The 17654-nt window shown below is 32.0% G+C and overlaps 1 protein-coding gene across 3 annotated transcripts; it reads right to left on the bottom strand.

Annotated features, from left to right (window-relative positions):
- Window positions 1-6976: 6976 nt before the first annotated feature.
- Window positions 6977-16230, bottom strand: LOC124367174 (serine protease inhibitor 88Ea-like). Of its 3 annotated transcripts, none has more exons than XM_046823824.1 (6): window positions 16114-16230; window positions 13218-13502; window positions 12161-12451; window positions 11073-11208; window positions 7886-8121; window positions 6977-7456 (listed from the first exon to the last, which is right to left on the bottom strand). In XM_046823824.1, the coding sequence occupies exons 1-6, from the start codon at window positions 16117-16119 to the stop codon at window positions 7169-7171; spliced, it is 1242 nt and encodes a 413-aa protein (XP_046679780.1). In that variant the 5' UTR covers window positions 16120-16230; the 3' UTR covers window positions 6977-7168. The 3 variants fall into 3 exon arrangements, with proteins under 3 accessions (XP_046679780.1, XP_046679781.1, XP_046679779.1); XM_046823825.1 differs by having other exon boundaries at window positions 16117-16193; XM_046823823.1 differs by having other exon boundaries at window positions 16093-16183.
- Window positions 16231-17654: the final 1424 nt, after the last annotated feature.

Below are 17654 nucleotides of genomic sequence, written 5' to 3'. Positions count from 1 at the left end.
TTTATATTCCTGTGCTGTGTTAATGATTGAGAGTAGTTGTCGGTTGAACTTTGAATTTCAGTTGACTTGTACACTAATTTTATGTTGTATGTTTTATCAGCCACTGATTAAATCGATTCAGTTGCACAAATTTAATCAGTCCTGTCTAATTACTATGTTTGATAACCAGGTAAACCAGCTGGCCAATTAAAAATATGCTGGAATACGCACCTCATATCTAAGCTAGTTGATCAAGTTGAAATAAAACTCTAAATTAAGGGATCATTAACCTGATGAACAGGGCTGAACACCGATTCATTGATCGTGATGAGCTTGATCGTGAATAAACTTGATCCGAGCCATGTGATATAGATAAAAATTACCATCTAAGCAACTAATAAGTGTTTTATCCAACTAAAACTTTTCAAATACAAACCCCTATCATGTGACCCCTCATTTTAAAGGGAATAAAAAAAGAAAGCAAATATTGCAAACTAGAGGTCTCTACGTTTATTTTAACAGATTTTATGAGAAATTTACAATTGAGTAAAGGGGGGGTAAAGGGGGGCAACTAAACATTTTCAAATACAAACCCCTATCATGTAACCCCTCATTTTAAAGGGAATAAAAAAAGAAATCCAATAATCCAAACTAGAGGTCTCTACGTTTATTTTAACAGATTTTATGACAAATTTACAATAATAAAATCAGTAACTGTCTTGTCCTGTTTATCGTAACATGAGTCAACACTAACGCAAATTCTAAAAACAGTTACCTTTTTTAATGTAGCAGGTGTTCAAACTGTTCACCTTCGGCTGTTTGACAGTGTGATAGACGTGTGTAAAAACTTGAGACATGATAGGGGTTTGTATTTGAAAATTTTTAGTTGCCCCCCTTTACCCCCCTTTAGAAAAGGGGGCAAAATTTTCAACAACTTGAAAAATTGAAAAAATATGTTATAATAGGTGGGGTCAAGGTTTTACATAGATATCTCGGACTGTTTAAATTATATCCAGGTGTGCCAGGACATAAAACTCAATCTGTATAATGTACTGTTAATATTTTATAATAGAAACATAAATCAATAAGTAGGAACAAACATGTATTTCAACACGTTATTTCTTTGTTCCTATGGCTGAAGTAAAGATATATGTACCTGTGTTCCGATAAAGTAAAGTTTCAATGGTCACACTTAAATTATAGCCTTTTTAGAATTAAAAAAATATTGAACCCACGTAGCCTGTGTATGACTGAGTGTTTTATAAAACAGTGTGTAGTCTGTAGAAACAACTAGCAAACTGACTAGTTTTTGACTGAATAGACATATGTAACTACCTTACTTAATCCTACTGAGAGGGAATTCTTTAACGAACACTGCGCCTAAATCAATGTTTAACTAATTGAAAGTCAGTTTCAGAAACGTTTCTGGGAGTTTAGATCCTTTTAATTAGATACGGTTCCTCAGTTTCTCATTTGGGCTGTTTACGAAAGAAAGTCGTTGAATAAACATTGTTATACACTCGAGTAGACTGAATTTGCTCGTTGTTTTTTCCATTTAAAAATAAATTATTTAGAATTTGAGAATCTTATTAAAATAGAAAATAAATTATTGCGTTGTAGATAGTAATGATAAATCCTGATTAGTTTTCAACTTTCAACATCCCCAGATAGTTCGTAATTTTCCAGATGTCTCCTAACAATAATAATAATATTATAAATGTGAAAGTACCTTTCTTGTCTGTTAAGTGTAAACATAACACCCAACACAACACAACTCTTGTGTTGTTAGTGTTAGTGTTTACTAAGTTCAATTTGTTTAAATGTTTAGTGCTACATGCAACTAGGACTACGCACATGCAGATTGCCCATGTAGGCTTTTCAGTATTGTTATATTTATTGTTCTATTCGTTATACTTATCTTACATTTCTTCTATATAAAAGCTGCTGTATATTTAAAATAATAGCTATTTCATCTAAGAAAGATTGCATACATAAATATATAAACTGCTGGAAACTGCTGCTAGAATAAACAATCATGTTATCACATATGCTCGTTCCTAGAAAATTAAAATATATAGAGACAACATGGTAAGCTTCGCCAACTTTAAGAGTTTATTTTTTTTAATCAAACTCGACAGTGGAAATACAGATTGATTTCTAGTTTCGATAGTCTCGGTACAGATATAATCTGATTCGCACTCATTCATACGTTTGGAAACAATTCAACCAGTTCTGAACACATATCGCACAAATCTATTGTCAGAAGATTTAGGGACAAAAACACTCCATTGGCGTAGCTCCATTTTTTAGCTCAGTCGCTTCTGGCTATTCGCTCATAAATTTTATATATTTTTAAACTCTGTATATATCCAAAAAGTTAATCATGTTGCCAATTCTGTCATATACAAATATTGAGATTTTCATTAAAATTATGGCTGTGCCCCAATTAATCTAGACATGAGGGTTCATACTCCGTGATATATTAATTTTCATATTTAAAAATTCTACAATTAAATTTTATGATAATCCTTAAACTCAATTTGAACATTTGTATCGCTTTTATCAAATTAAATCGTATAACAAAAGTTATGATTTTTACTTGAATTTCGACAGCTGTTTGACAAATATCTGATATTAATATTAGCAATTATTCGAATCGTTTTTTTCGAACTTGCAAACTCTCAAAAATTGATTGTTTCATCAAGATCCCCACAAAACCACTCCGTAGGTAAGATATAGGACAATTATACCATAATACGCCGCATCAATACCTGATTTTATCAGTATTTCGCTACAGATTTCAATAGATAAATGCAATAGATAAATGAGACTAATTTGGTGCACACTGTTTCAATATGAACATCCGAAGTCTACCCTCGATTGAGGTGTATTCCTAGGAATTCTTATTAGTGGACTTCCTGTGCGGATTCTACCACAATAAAGGCCGGCCCATATTCTGACTCCATTGGGCTAAGAGCGTAATTCAACACGTTTGATTGTGAAGATTTGGTTTTGAGATCGAGGTTCTGAAAATATTGGATACGGTTTTTTCATGTCAACGAACGTCTGTTGTTCCAAAATCTCTTTAGATTTTTCACTGAAGCATTTTTCATTGGCAAATTGCACGAGTTTTCCGTTTGTAAGTCATAGAATCGGGTTGAGAATGGAAATCTGAGGGAACCCGTAACCTATTTCAAAATGCCTTGAAATTTGATTTTAAATTCGAACAAATAGCCTCCGTGCCTTAGAAACGAACTAAGCCACTGCATGATCACGCCTCGAATCATGGAATTTCAGATTGTCTAACAGTGTATTATGGACTACACAATCGAATTCCTTAGAAAGATCAAGAAACATACCTAAAGTGGTATTCCGACATTCTATCCTCTCAACAATCATTTAGACAAGACTCAAAACTGCCGTTTTTTTTTTTTTTTTTTTTCAAGTCTACTGTCGATTTTCCATTTCTGACGCTAATATTAGTCGTCAGAGAGCTGATTGTGTCTGTTTATAAAGCAAAGCACTCTGGTCAAAAACAGTTTTCCATCAATTTTGATGAGGACTGGATTGAGGCTGGCCGATAATTATCAATGGAAAATGGATTGCATTTTTACATATTCAAATCGTGATTTACTTTTGCAATTGTCAGGAGGGAGGGGAAAACTCTTGTCTGAAGAGATAAATTCACTAATTGAGTTAAATAACTGACAATGTTTTCCGATCAATTTTTATGTGCCACATGGACAATAGATGGAGATCGGTTTTTTTTTGCTAATAGCTGCTTAAAAGTTTGGTTTAGCCCTTCCTCACGGACAGTTCCAGCACCAATGATGCAGTTGAGTTTTGCCTTCTCAAGTTGATAACTTGGGGCTCTGATAGTCGAGGATAGCTTCTGTAAGCATCAGATGCGAAAGGCGTGTTGAACCTGCAAACTCCGCTCCATCTTGCATCAAATAATATTCCTGAGTTTTATTTTTATTTTTTATGTACTTTTTGATTTACTTTGATGATTTACCATGTTTTTTTTTAGAAATCTTTGGAGAAAATCATTTTTTTGAGATACCATAAGCTTTCGCGGCTTGAATGACTTTCCTATAAATCTTTGGAAAACAGGATTTCAAATTTTCATTAGATCTTGTACTGTATATTTGAGAGAGAAATTTCAGTTTCTCCCTTGAAACTAGTATTCCCTTTGAAATAAATAAATTGTTTTAAAATTCAAATAACTATACCTACTGAATGAATCCACCTTTTGAAGTCCGGTTTGCGGCGTTGTACTTTGCTACGTGAGACCTTTAATTTGATACCAAACTCGACCTATGCTGCTATTTAAGAATTTTGTCTGACTCCTTGTGTATCTGGTCGGTAATTGGGCAGATGTATGCGTTACTATCGCCAGTAAGCACGTGTGAACTTTGGTATTTTTTTATCTTGTGGTTTAAAAATTAAAAGAGGTTCCAGACTTAATTGACACCCTGTATATATATATATATTATATATATATATATATATATATATATATATATATACATTAAATTGTATAAATAGCAATAGCCTTATTTAATTTCAATAAACATTGAATCACAAAAAGTACTTGCTCCGCCGGGAGTCGAACCCGGATCTCTCACTTGCCGGGTGAATGTGCTACCATTACACCACAGAGCGCTTACTTTTTTCGATTCAATTATTTTGTACTTGGCCGTATCTGTCACATATGTGTTTAAATAAGCAAACTAAAATATGATCGGAAGACCAAATACCTGTCAAACCTTTTATTTACATTAAATTGTATAAATGGCAATAGCCTTATTTAATTTCAATAAACATTGAATCACAAAAAGTACTACTCCGGTAGCACATTCACCCGGCAAGTGAGAGATCCGGGTTCGACTCCCGGCGGAGCAAGTACTTTTTGTGATTCAATGTTTATTGAAATTATATATATCCTGCACATAAAGTCCTGCACTGGTATAATATTTTCTAAACGATAACAGATAAGTGAACAAGATTTGGTACATCAACACTACACCTAAAAATCTACTTTTTGATGGAACTATCAGTTTTCTGTAATATCATGGGGACGTCCCGCAAGGAGTCAGAAGGAAATCTTAAATAGGAGCATAGGTCAATATGCACATCATTTTAAAGGGCTTATCTAGCAGAGTTTAATGCCGCAAACCGCACTCAAAAAGATTGATCCAGTACAAAATGGCGGCTGTTCAAAGGTTTTATTAAAAAAAGATGTTTACTTACCAAACGTTTTCAGAGAACATGTTTGAATTGTTCACCTCCGGTTATTTGACAGTTGGAAAGACGCACATAAAACTATTAACAGAATTTTGCAGGGCAACTTGAGGAATCGTCTGACATTCTTGAAGAATTCTTTGTCTCAGTTCATTTAAATTTTGAGGCTTTGTTTTGTAGACGTTGTCCTTAAGATAACCCCAAACAAAATAGTCTAATGGAGACAGATCTGGTGAACGCGCTGGCCATTCTACAGTCCCCCGCCTTCCGATCCACCGTTGCCAAAAACAGTGTTTAAATAGGTTCTTACGTCGATGCCGTAGTGTGGGGGTGCTCCGTCCTGTTGAAACCAGATATTCTGGTAATATTCTCCAAACATGTTTCGAAGTGCTGGTGTAATTTCATTTTCTAGCAAACGTTGGTATGATATTGCATTTAAATTTCCTTCAATAAAGATAAGACCTACCAACTGGGTACCTATCACACCAAGCCAGACATTCACCTTTAGTGGATACTGCGTATGTGCCTCCCGCATCCAGTGAGGATTTTCGCTACTCCAGTAACGGCAATTGTGTCTGTTTACTTTTCCATCTATTTTGGCCATCATAGTTTCACAAAATTCTATACATCGATTGAAATCATCTTCGTTGAGTTCGTGCACCAAATGAACTTTATAAGGCTTAAAATTAGACCCTTTCAGAATATTTTTAACGGACGTAACTGAGATGTCATGAGTTTGTGCTGCTGAGCGTAGGGACTCTTGCGGGTTCTCAATAAATGACTGCAATACATCTAAAGAGTTGTCTTCAGTTGTCGCAGTAGCGGGCCTTCCTGACCTATGACGATCGGAAACACTTTCTGTTTCCATAAAGCGTTGAAAAGTTCTCCCTACAGTTGTTCTAGAAATTGGCTGCCTCTCGTGAAAGTAGTCATTAAATAAATGGCATGCTTCCTCGTGTGATCGTCTGTTGTTTCCCCAACCAACCATCATAAGAAGTGTTATACGTTCACGTTCGTCAAGCGACATAGTGTAGTTGAAGAAATACAAGCAATACGACAAACTCTTTTGTACTAAAGCGCACTGATAGAAAGGTTGGACAGCACTATTAAAACAAGAAAACTAGAATAGCCTACTATGAATAGACTGGCTAATAGGAAAGTCCAAACTGCACACAGAGATAAAAGCTTTCTAATTGTTACTGTTATCAGGTTTTCCCCGTTACCAATATATTAGGACCAAATTTGTAACCCTTGAGGATAACTAACGTCATAATTCACTTCTGTACAACTGACAATCATAATGTAGTATTTATCTGCAGTATTCGTTTGGTTGCAGTTTTGATTTACCGGGGTTATGGCTACTAATGAAATGTAACCAAGTAAAACCTTTCAAAAGCCGCCATTTTGTACTGGATCAATCTTTTTGAGTGCGGTTTGCGGCATTAAACTCTGCTAGATAAGTCCTTTAAAATGATGTGCATATTGACCTATGCTCCTATTTAAGATTTACTTCTGACTCCTTGCGGGACGTCCCCATGATATTACAGAAAACTGATAGTTCCTTCAAAAAGTAGATTTTTAGGTGTAGTGTTGATGTACCAAATCTTGTTCATTTATCTGTTATCGTTCAGAAAATATATTATACCAGTGCAGGACTTTATGTACAACCTGTATATATATATAGGTCTTCCTTTAAATTGTTGTAACACAATATAGGTATGCATATAAGAAAGGGTCAAAAATAAAAAACATTTTTGTGAAGTTAACATATATTTTCACAGAAAATCTTATCCATCTTCAAGTGTTAATAAAATAATGAGCGTAACAACAATATTTACAATAATAATTTGCTAAAATTGAATTTTCATGAATCTACATTCATATACACTTTTACAATATTCTCTGTTAAAACATAATTATAAAAATTTGTTACGGCTATGCGTATTTATGGGGAGTTAAAAACACCAGAAAATAGCAGCGTCCTCGTTACAGTATTATAAATAAAATACAAAAAAGGCCTATCTGCTCGAAATACTGTATAGTGTTCCCTTATATATGAACGGGTCTTGGTTGCCTTCACTACTGTAACAGCCACCGCCTCCGTGCCTTGCTCATCTACAACAATTTTGGCGGTGTGGATGGCCTTATCCACTTTAAAATCATTAAACGTTTTAACAAAGTCACTGAGGTCGACAAACTCAAGTAACTTATCTGCTCCCAAATCCTTTAAAATCTGAAAAATAAATTGGTATTTTCATTATATTAAAACAGATATCATAACATACCAGATGACTGATGACTATGATCATCCTAATAATTAATATACTGAGAAACAATAGCTTTCCTTGTAACCTAGAAAAAATTGCTACTGGTATCATATGCTGCTGGTAAGGCAACTTCCTATTGATATAATGATATTTGGTCAGTAATTAAAAAGGATCTTTATAACTATAAAATAACCTTAGGAAATTTTAGTAAAAGATATTAATCGTGTAATAACCACCACGTCTTTCCATAGATTGTGTTGCATAAAGCTAAGTGCTATGCAAAATAGAGAATGGATATTGATGCTTTTGGAAAGTCGACAATTTATCGAGTGTTTGTCTTCGGCCTCTATCATTATGGTAGCAAATGCTCTCTTTATCGGTATTGCTTTACTTACCGGTACGAGATTATATTTATTCTCAGTTTTGAACTTAGGAATAGTAATGTCCATTTTTTTCAGAGGGCTGTCTAAGATCTCACTTAGAATCATCTCTAGACGTTCATAAGTTAATGACCTCAGTAAATCTTGTACTGCTGTTGCATGAGATTGTTCAGGCAAAATTATGAACATGCTGATATCATCTCCCTCGTACGGCAGCTCCAGACCATGTATTCCATAACTGCTAGAAAATACTAAAACAAATATAAAATATCTGATATTATGTGTTGTGTATAACTTCTGACGTTAGTTAATTATTTGGTAAATTACTAGGGACAGTCGATATTACAATAAATAAAAACTACTGCTTATGTATTTTTACAGTGTAATTAATAACCATTATACTCGTATTAGAATATATGTGTTCCAAAACCCCATTTATTTTTATAATATTTCGTATGTTTTTTTAGTCTTCTATAGAATTTAAGTATTTGAATTTTACTTGCACCTACATAATTATGTAAATGTAAGTATATTGCTACTCTCTTAAGTACTAGCTGTTACCCACTGCTTAAAACGCAATTTTCTACATTTAATTCCTTATATTAATTAGTAAAAGCACTTGTAATGTAACATGATGGACTCATATACCATTTTTCAAATATATGTAGGGATATATAAGGTACATATTATTGCAGCGTCACGGTTAAGAGGATCAAAGTTTAACATGACTCTTATACTTAAGTTTTGCTCGTGAGGATTCTTGGTTTACATCCCACTAATATTGTAAATGCGAAAATTTGAATGTTTGTATGTTTAGATGTTTGGAGGTTTGTCCTCGAATCACGCTGAAACTGCTATATGGATTGTGCTGAAATTTGGAACAGGTATAGCTTTTGGTCTGAATTAACATTTAGAGTGCTTTTTACCACCCATAACACATTCATTTCACCAAATAAAGTCGAATTCAAATTGAAAAATTAGTTTGTTTACATTCGAATCTTATGATAAGAATGAAACTTAATAACGTTTCATAATTCAAATTAAACTGGCACTAAACAGCTGTTGAAAGCTATAATTCGACAAACTTTCTGAAACATCTGTTTACATTGCTAATGAAAATAAAAAGATAATGGCGGGCGACTTATTATGCCAAAACACCGGGGTTGAATTTAAACGACCAGAACAGACCCATATTGACCGCAGCAACTTTTTAGTTGTACGATACACTTTCGTCATTGGGATAAAAAGGCTAACTCGTATTGTTACTGAAGCCATCGAAGAACTTCAATAAATTATCATGGAATGTGGGAGGGAAATACTAATCTTATAAAAACTGTTTCACTTTACGACTTCAGGATCCCAAACCTCTTCTTTAAACTTAAATCTAAATTGGATCAGGAGATTGGAAATAGCTTTGAGTGACTATTGATTATCTCTAGACTGTTTATTATGTCATAGAAAAAGAATACATAGATATATTGTTCCAGTTTTTCAACAGAAAATTGCGTGCGAAGCCGTGGGTAACTGCTAGTTAATTATATTTATGACACCGCAGCGAGGTTTGCTCATTTTTCGATCAAGAAAATACAAATACATAGGTCTAGGATACCTATTTCGGTCACAAACCCCTGACTTCTAATTTTTTAAAATAGGCAGTTAAAGGTTAAAGTTTTAATTACGGTGGCATAGTTGAGTTTTTATAGTAGCCCAATGAAGAACATGTCCAGAGGTGTGTTCTTAATTCGACTCGAATTAAGCGAATTTCGAGTCGCTTAATTCACTTAACAGTGTCCTAGTAAAGTTGATGATTAGTTATATCCCTGATCAAACAACCGTAAAAGTATGTAGCTTTCTGAAACCTAATTTAGTCAAGAGTGTATTCTTCCTTCTCTTTTAATTTACTTTCGGTTTAGGATATTTTAAGTGCCATTGTTAAGTTTGCTTTTTTATTGCGATGCGATGCAGAAAGGTACAGACATACGGAAGAGTGGGAAACCTATTACGGCGTAGGAGAAAATTTCTTTATTTCCGGTATAAGGGGAACATTCTTATTAAGTTCCAGCAGCAGTATTTCTGAATAATATTGTTTATACCGGTTTGCGGTATAGAAGTCTTTGTGTTTTTACCGATTTTAATTTAGGAAGTATTGAATTGTTGAGGCACATTACTGTTTTTTTCTCTGTTTTACCTTAAGCTACTGTTAAAATTGTATATAACAATGAACACTTTGACATTATCTCTACATATTTTTTTCTATTCACCGCATTGATTTTTCCGTACGCATTTACGATATTGAATAGTTATTCAGCTATTCAGGTTGGAGAGGAATTTAACAAATTAGAGATCATTGATAATCGGGATAAATACTTAAGTAATAAATTATGTAACTAATTGAAATTAGTTTTTTGTATATAGATAACTATCCTAAATGCCAGTCCACAGATTCGTATAGATTAGCAATCACGTTTTTAATTAATGAAATATTTTTGAATGGCAAAATTATTTATAAATAAATATATATACTCGTATATATATATATATATCGTATATATATATATATATATATATATTCTGGTTATTATTTTAAATTTATAAGCGCATTTGATGCTGGCGTACACAATAAAGTGCTCAGGGTTACTAAAAAGCACACACTGTTTTGTTCCAAAAATATTTCCTCGTAAATCCTTTTTAACAACAAACTGTAATATCTGATAAATAGTCGTATATAACGCTATACAAATTTGATTTGATTTAAAATTACGTACAGCCATAAGAGCATTTCATAGACCCAGATTTGAGCAATCTTTTGGAATATAACTAAGTCATTATCACCATTTACTGCCAAAACTGTTTAGGCCGTAGATTTTTGGCCTAGAGGAAACGTTTTTGGTTGCTAAAACATGCTTGTCAGAAGCAGAAGTGTAAAAATTACATTAACAGATTTAACAGGCTTAATAGATTTCTTCATTTTGCATCGAGTAATGATGATGCAAAGAAGCATATTTGCTATGTGTTTAACATACTAGGGCATACATGGTCCACATAAGCGACAAGAGTTAAGTGCTGAAATGTTTAAGATGGAACCAATACAGGAGGATTAGTTGTACCATAAAAAACCTCTCTTATAATTCGATCCCATATTACGCACATGTCTCATATTAGAAACAGATATCTCCGCGTACTTAGAACCCACACAACTCACCAGCTCTGACACTACTCTGTGTGTTCATCATTTCAGTTAGTCTTCTAGATCCATCAGCCATGTGAAAATATTCAGGGGAAGTCTTATCTTTATTGAATCTTGACTTCCATAACCCTTTGAAGTACACGGCATTCACCTTATAACAATTCACAATGATCATTTCATTAATTTTTTAATGCTTTTCTATATATCAGTGTAATAAATACACTGTTCACGAAGAAAGTAACTCTGAAAGTAAATTGTGAATGTTGACGTGGATTCGTTTCGCTATCACAGCCTTGACTTCTGGAATCATGTTTGTCTGAAAAGTTCCATAAAAGTCGCTTACGAAGAAGCCCAAGACTAAGCTTTTTCTTCGTTTGAACATCAGAGACACCTGGACTACAAAATATAGTTGAATATATACTGTAAGGTAAGGTATTTTGATCGTCTATCACAATCATTTATTCTTAAAATAGCTACGTTACCAGTAGTGTACTATGTAATTATGTGTATGTTCATCACACCACTCAGTATCTGGGATATACTTTGTCATGGAGTTGTCGGCATGTATACGAAGAGGTAACAGAACATTTTGAAACTGCTAAATAAGTATACATTTAGTTAATGTACTAGTAAAAGTAAAACTTTTTTGTCAATAATACAAATCAACACCATACTTTTAATGTTATATGACAGAGTTCCCACCTTCAAAGCGATAAGGTCCTGCTAGGAATAACTGGCAAAACTTTACAGTGATTCTGTTATATATATCAGTTATTACTTATTAGGAAAGATCATTGATAACAATTAGTATGTTGCACAATTTCGGAAAAGTTTTTTAATATTTATGTATTTAGAATAAAATGGATTATTTTGCAAAGGGAAATTTTAAAATCTATAATTTGACCGTTATCTTACAGAAACGGTTTAAGTATTGACCGTAAAATTTTATTCGAACCCTAATTATAAAAATATTTAGTACTTTACAAATAAACAGCACTTAAATTGTCAAAGACTGGATGAGTGTGAAATTCTGTGAATCAAAGAGTCACATATTTGCTCTCAAAATAGTTCACGATATTGATGGTTTCAGCTCTACAACTTACCATTAGTAGTGATGTGTTCTTATCTAGGAATCCTTCTGGTATACAATCCACAATTAAGTTTTTTGTCTGCCTTTCTACCCATTTATTTATATTTTTACGAGATAACTCCAAATCATTTTTAAAGTCTGCAGTAGAGTATTCTTTTGGAAAGATGTGCTTTACGCAATCTCTTATGTCAAGGTCTTGTTGTATGTAGAGTTTATTGGCGCTGTCGAGTTCGTAGTCATTTGTGTAGTTCTGCTCATTTTGTTGTCTGTCTAAGGCGTAGATTCCAACTACATCATTTTTAGTCTGAAAACAATGTACGTGTTTAAAAATATGCATAATATACTTCTGAAGCATTCTGAATAACATTTAACTTTTAAAACTTAAATTTAGTGCCAACATTTATTTATTTGTTACTTATTAAGTTTTTCTTTCATATTTTATGCTAGTGGTAGTGATTGATTATACTAAATCTATAGATAGACGTCGACTCTTGACAAAATCATTCATACCATGGTCCTAATATCTAATTAGGATTTTCTATCGATTTTAACAATTTTACTAGTAACAACAGATGAAAATGGCAAAACATAAATAGAACAATATTTTTCCAGATTTGCAAAATATAAAACTTTTATCAAATTGTCAAAATTCGTGACGTATAATCTGAGCAATGAAAAATCAATAACTCTTTGTTTAAAAATGAAACCTTGGCATATTCATCACTAAATATTTGCTATCCTTTCTTATAATTATCTTATTTTTTGCATCTGAAAAAGAGGACGTATTCCAAAGCACGAAACTTTAAGGTTTGCTTTTTGGAAAAAATGGAAATGTTTAAAATCCAACTATCCCTTACATAAAATATCGTCTGTAATAAATTTAAAATTTTATTTTTTTACATTTTGTACAAATAAATACTAAAATTTATATTTTTACAGAAAAATCGAAAAAAGTAGTATCTCTGTTTAATATCAAGAAAATATAAACGTATAAACCTTTAATTAATATTTCTATTTATTATGATGACTGCATTTTGTATGAACAATGCGCATATGAAATAATAATTTACCAGGTTATGAGGTATATGAAGAAATGTTCTCATAATCTTCTCAGAATAGCCAGAAGTTGCAAAGAATAATAGTTGGAAGGCCGAGAATATGCTGTACGGTGAGAGGAATACGTTCTGCGTCGGATCCTGAGAGGTTACAGAACGTAGTAGGTCTACTGCTAGCTCCATGCGACTGTACCTCAGCGTCTCCACTTGGGCGTCACCGACAGACACTACAGAGAGCGGACACTGCTGTGCCACCACAGACAATGGCGCAGCCAAGCTAGCGATGACCAAGAGATGTATCTAGACATCGTTAACGATCTTTACACAAGTAATTACAATGTGCTATCTAAATAATGTTCCCCCAATCGGTATCTACTTATTGAAAGCTCTGCAATGCATTGAAACTATAAGTTATCTTAAAGCAGCGCGCTTTAATTTTAGTGTTGGTGACTTTAATATAAGAACTGTATGAAAAAGTTTAGTTTTATAAGCTAATGTTTGTTAATTTAATTCATAAAGTTCAAATTGAAAAGTGTTTGTTTATTTTTTTAATATGGTCAATAAAGGTCATTTAGTTTTTAAAAGTGTATTTTAATTTTTATTAATTAGCAAGTAATATGATCCGCTATTCCTTAAATATTATATAGTGTCTGACATTTGGAAATAGGACAGCATACAATTCCAAAACGGCGATTGGCTCACTTATTATCTACCTCTAATTTTCTAATTTTCACAATACATAAACCGGTAGTAACGTCTAGTTTGGAAAAAACTAGATTTTATCCAGTTACCTTTTTTCTATTTAGTTCTATTTGTTTACAATACTACTTAAATTGATTGAACTAGCTTAAAAGGAATACGTTACCCTACGTTTCTTGTAACAGGCTTTGCTGCGTTTGTAATTAAAATTTCAAATTTATGGGTCATCTAATTCTTGAGATATCCAGTAGATATAATGATACAGAAAATAAATGTCTACATCCCCACCCCAGTAGACAAAGGCAAATTGTGCCAGCTTACAGTAATAAAACTAATGATGAGGAACCAAATCTGATGGATGTACATGCATTATCATTGAACTCATCAGAACCTGTGTTGGAGGGATGGGGTTTTTTATTAATCCAAAGTTTGTATACTTAATCGTTCTGATACAAAATCTTTTATGCCAACATGTTAGCTTTTCTTGCTGCTATGTTTAACCATAACACCGAAGTAAAACTTTAGTTAACTACCAGCAAACCTAAGGAGTAACGTGCACTATAATCGAAGTTGATGCTGGCAATGTAGAAATTCTGCTTCATTTAAAATTTCAAACCTATACTCCAGATCTTCCTAGAGAATTCGTACTGAGAGACAGATAGGCAGAAAGACATATATTCAATTTTTCAAGCTCCTCGAGTAAAGCCTCTAGTGTTCGCTAACTTTCAGAAAGTGAATCATATTTGTCATTAAACACGAGATAGCTAACAGGAATAGATTTATTTAATGGATTGATTTTTAAGGATGGAAGACAAGTACCTTAAGTTAATAGACGGAGAGTCCCATAACAATATTTAATCTTTTTAGGCATTATTATTAGACCAAAGACATATCAAAATACAATATTCAAACCTTTTTAAACTCAATATTTACTTGAACGGCCACGAATTTGTAACAGCTTGTTCTAATAAGTAACAATTAGGTTCAAAGTCTTATAGCATAAAAGCCTAATTACAGTATAACTAATAATGTTTTAAAGTTTTATTTTAAACAATGGTAGAATATTATAATATACAAATAATATAAGATAAACATTTTCTACTATTGCATTTTAGTTTGAAAATTCAGTCAAAAATCCAACGATAACCAATTTAGTAAAATTTGTTAGAGATAAGGCAGAAAATCCTAAACAACATATATTTTAACTTTATGACAGCACTGTTTGTGAGCCAGAAGATTCAGCTGATTTAATCATCTGATTATAAAAGTATATTGTTGAACAGTGGTCATTATACCCTTATCTAGTGCAGGATTTAAGTTTATTTGGACTGTAATATAAACAAATAAAAAATACTTGTAATGTAAAAAAAAAATAAAAACTTTATCTAAATAGGACTGCTAATAAATCTGTAAGGCTGTTAACAAAATTGAAATGTCAAAAATCTCAAATCACACTGTAAACAAGTGAAATAAAACTGTTTAAATAATATTTACAATTATGTTTGATTTGAGTGAGATTTAATTTAATTACCCAGAATAATTCATTTACAAGTATAATTGTAATTACTTTTTGATATTATCGCTTAAATAATAAAGAAAATTCACCATTTTAAAAATGCAGTTTTTAAAATATTCAAATTTTGTACTGTAATTAGGCCCTTTTAACTGTAAATTTCAACTTAATGCAACTAGTCCTTCTCACATAAAGAAATATCTTTTGAAAAATATAAATTGGCGGATGTTGAGGTCATTATTTCAATTTAGAAAAATTGAATAATATTTTGGTTAGTCTTTGGTCCTGGAATAATACGTTAATTAATATTAATACGTTAATTAATACGTTAAAAATTTGTTCAATTTCAGGGATACGCTGTATAAAAATGAGGAAAAATCGTCACATAAAAACAAAAAATAATCATTAGTTTTAGAAAATATTACATGTTGATTTTTTCCAATGAAATTGTATACATATTGTACACCTCAATTTAAAGTATTGTAATAACTTCCTTTGAAACAGCCCACAGATGTTGACTATAAAAATCCATTATAGATCTAAATTAGTATAAAAATGTATGCATTCTAAATTTTAATATTTTGTTTTTATTATATGTTGAATATTCGGACACAACAGAACACTCGATTTTCTAATCGTGAGGTTTTCAATGACCTGTGTAGTAAAACACCATTTTACCTTATCGTACATTGTACTCACAACCATTTTCAAGATGACTTCACCACAGTCTTAATATTGATAGACTTCTTTCGTATTCAAACTACATGAATGAACATCAACAATCTGTACATAGTTTTATGGAACAGTTAATTAAGGTGGTTGGCGCACACAATGGAGGTGTCACGTTAAAGGTTTAGTGCCACTTAATGTTAATGATTGAATTGATAACGTTCGATAATAAAACGAGATTCTTGCACCTGTCAAGATAGAATATTTTTAGCTCTCTGTTTAAATTTGTATATTTTTCCAAAGTTAAAAACTGTACTAGTATTATAAATGTTATAACTATTACGTTTATAATATGTATTAAACTATTTTTTAAAACAATTCGCCCTTTGTAAATACCTACAGATAAATATATGAACAATATAGATTCCATACATAGATTATTTTACTAAACATAGGCTTTTTTAAAATAATGGTGTAGTTGGTTAGTTTAGCTTAATACTATTAGCTCAAATCATTTTATGTGTCACAAGCTAATACGTATTACAATGGTAATATACTAACTTGTAATGTACCAAAGAATGGTTTAAAATAAGAAAATATAGAATTGTTTCTCGAAGTAAAAATATTTATTCTTAGGTCTTGTTATTTTTTTGGTTCACACCACGTCCAAACACTGCTAACACGTTTACTGATATTAAATAATCCAACCGCGTTGAAAGAGGCATGTTTACAGTAAATGTGTTAGATATGTAACTACACGGAAACAGAAAATATATTAATAAATTATGTATTTAGAGAGTAGGTTTTTTTCAATACAATAAATTGTATTATTTACAAATGGTGTATTACAATATTATTAATTCTAAAAACATCTCATGTAGTTACTTTAGAGTATTGAACTTTTAAATACAATTAAGGAGTACGATAACTGTTTTATAATGTTTTAAAAGTGAATGAATGTGTACGTGTACATAAGAGAATTAATTGGACATAACGAGTCCCTAGATACATTAACAGGAAAATTATTGATTTATAATACATTTATTTCAACGCTACCAATGTACTCTCTCACGTTTGAGGAGACAACTTGTGTACATTTTCGGATTTTTACCTTTACTAATAAATGATCATTAATAGTTACAAATATTAAATGTGACTAATGTCTTTAGTTGGAAATAAGATATATTACAATAGCAATTAGCACACGGTATTGGAATACAATTATTTTTCTATGTTCTCACAAAGCTCTACCTCTATTTTCTTGTCTCTATTTTACCATAACATAGTTTCTTAAGATCCGATAAGGCCTTACGGAAATCGTGTTTTTTTACGTCCACCTGCCCATATGTCTGTGTTATAATTCTTGATAGATAGTTCCTACTTTGAACATGAGTGCTTATTGGTCCAAGGAACATTAGTATTGATTTTGCACTTTAATAAATTAAATTAACCTACTAAACTTTTTAAACTGACCTGCTTTCTAAATAAATATGACACACATAAGATTAAACATTTAAATAATTAAAATTTATTAATCCTAACTACTTTAAAAAATAAATTTTTTAGATAAA

This window comes from Homalodisca vitripennis, chromosome 8 (genome assembly GCF_021130785.1).
Source record: "Homalodisca vitripennis isolate AUS2020 chromosome 8, UT_GWSS_2.1, whole genome shotgun sequence".
NCBI classification, from domain to species: Eukaryota; Metazoa; Arthropoda; class Insecta; order Hemiptera; family Cicadellidae; genus Homalodisca; species Homalodisca vitripennis.
This window is presented reverse-complemented; position numbering and strand designations above follow the sequence as displayed.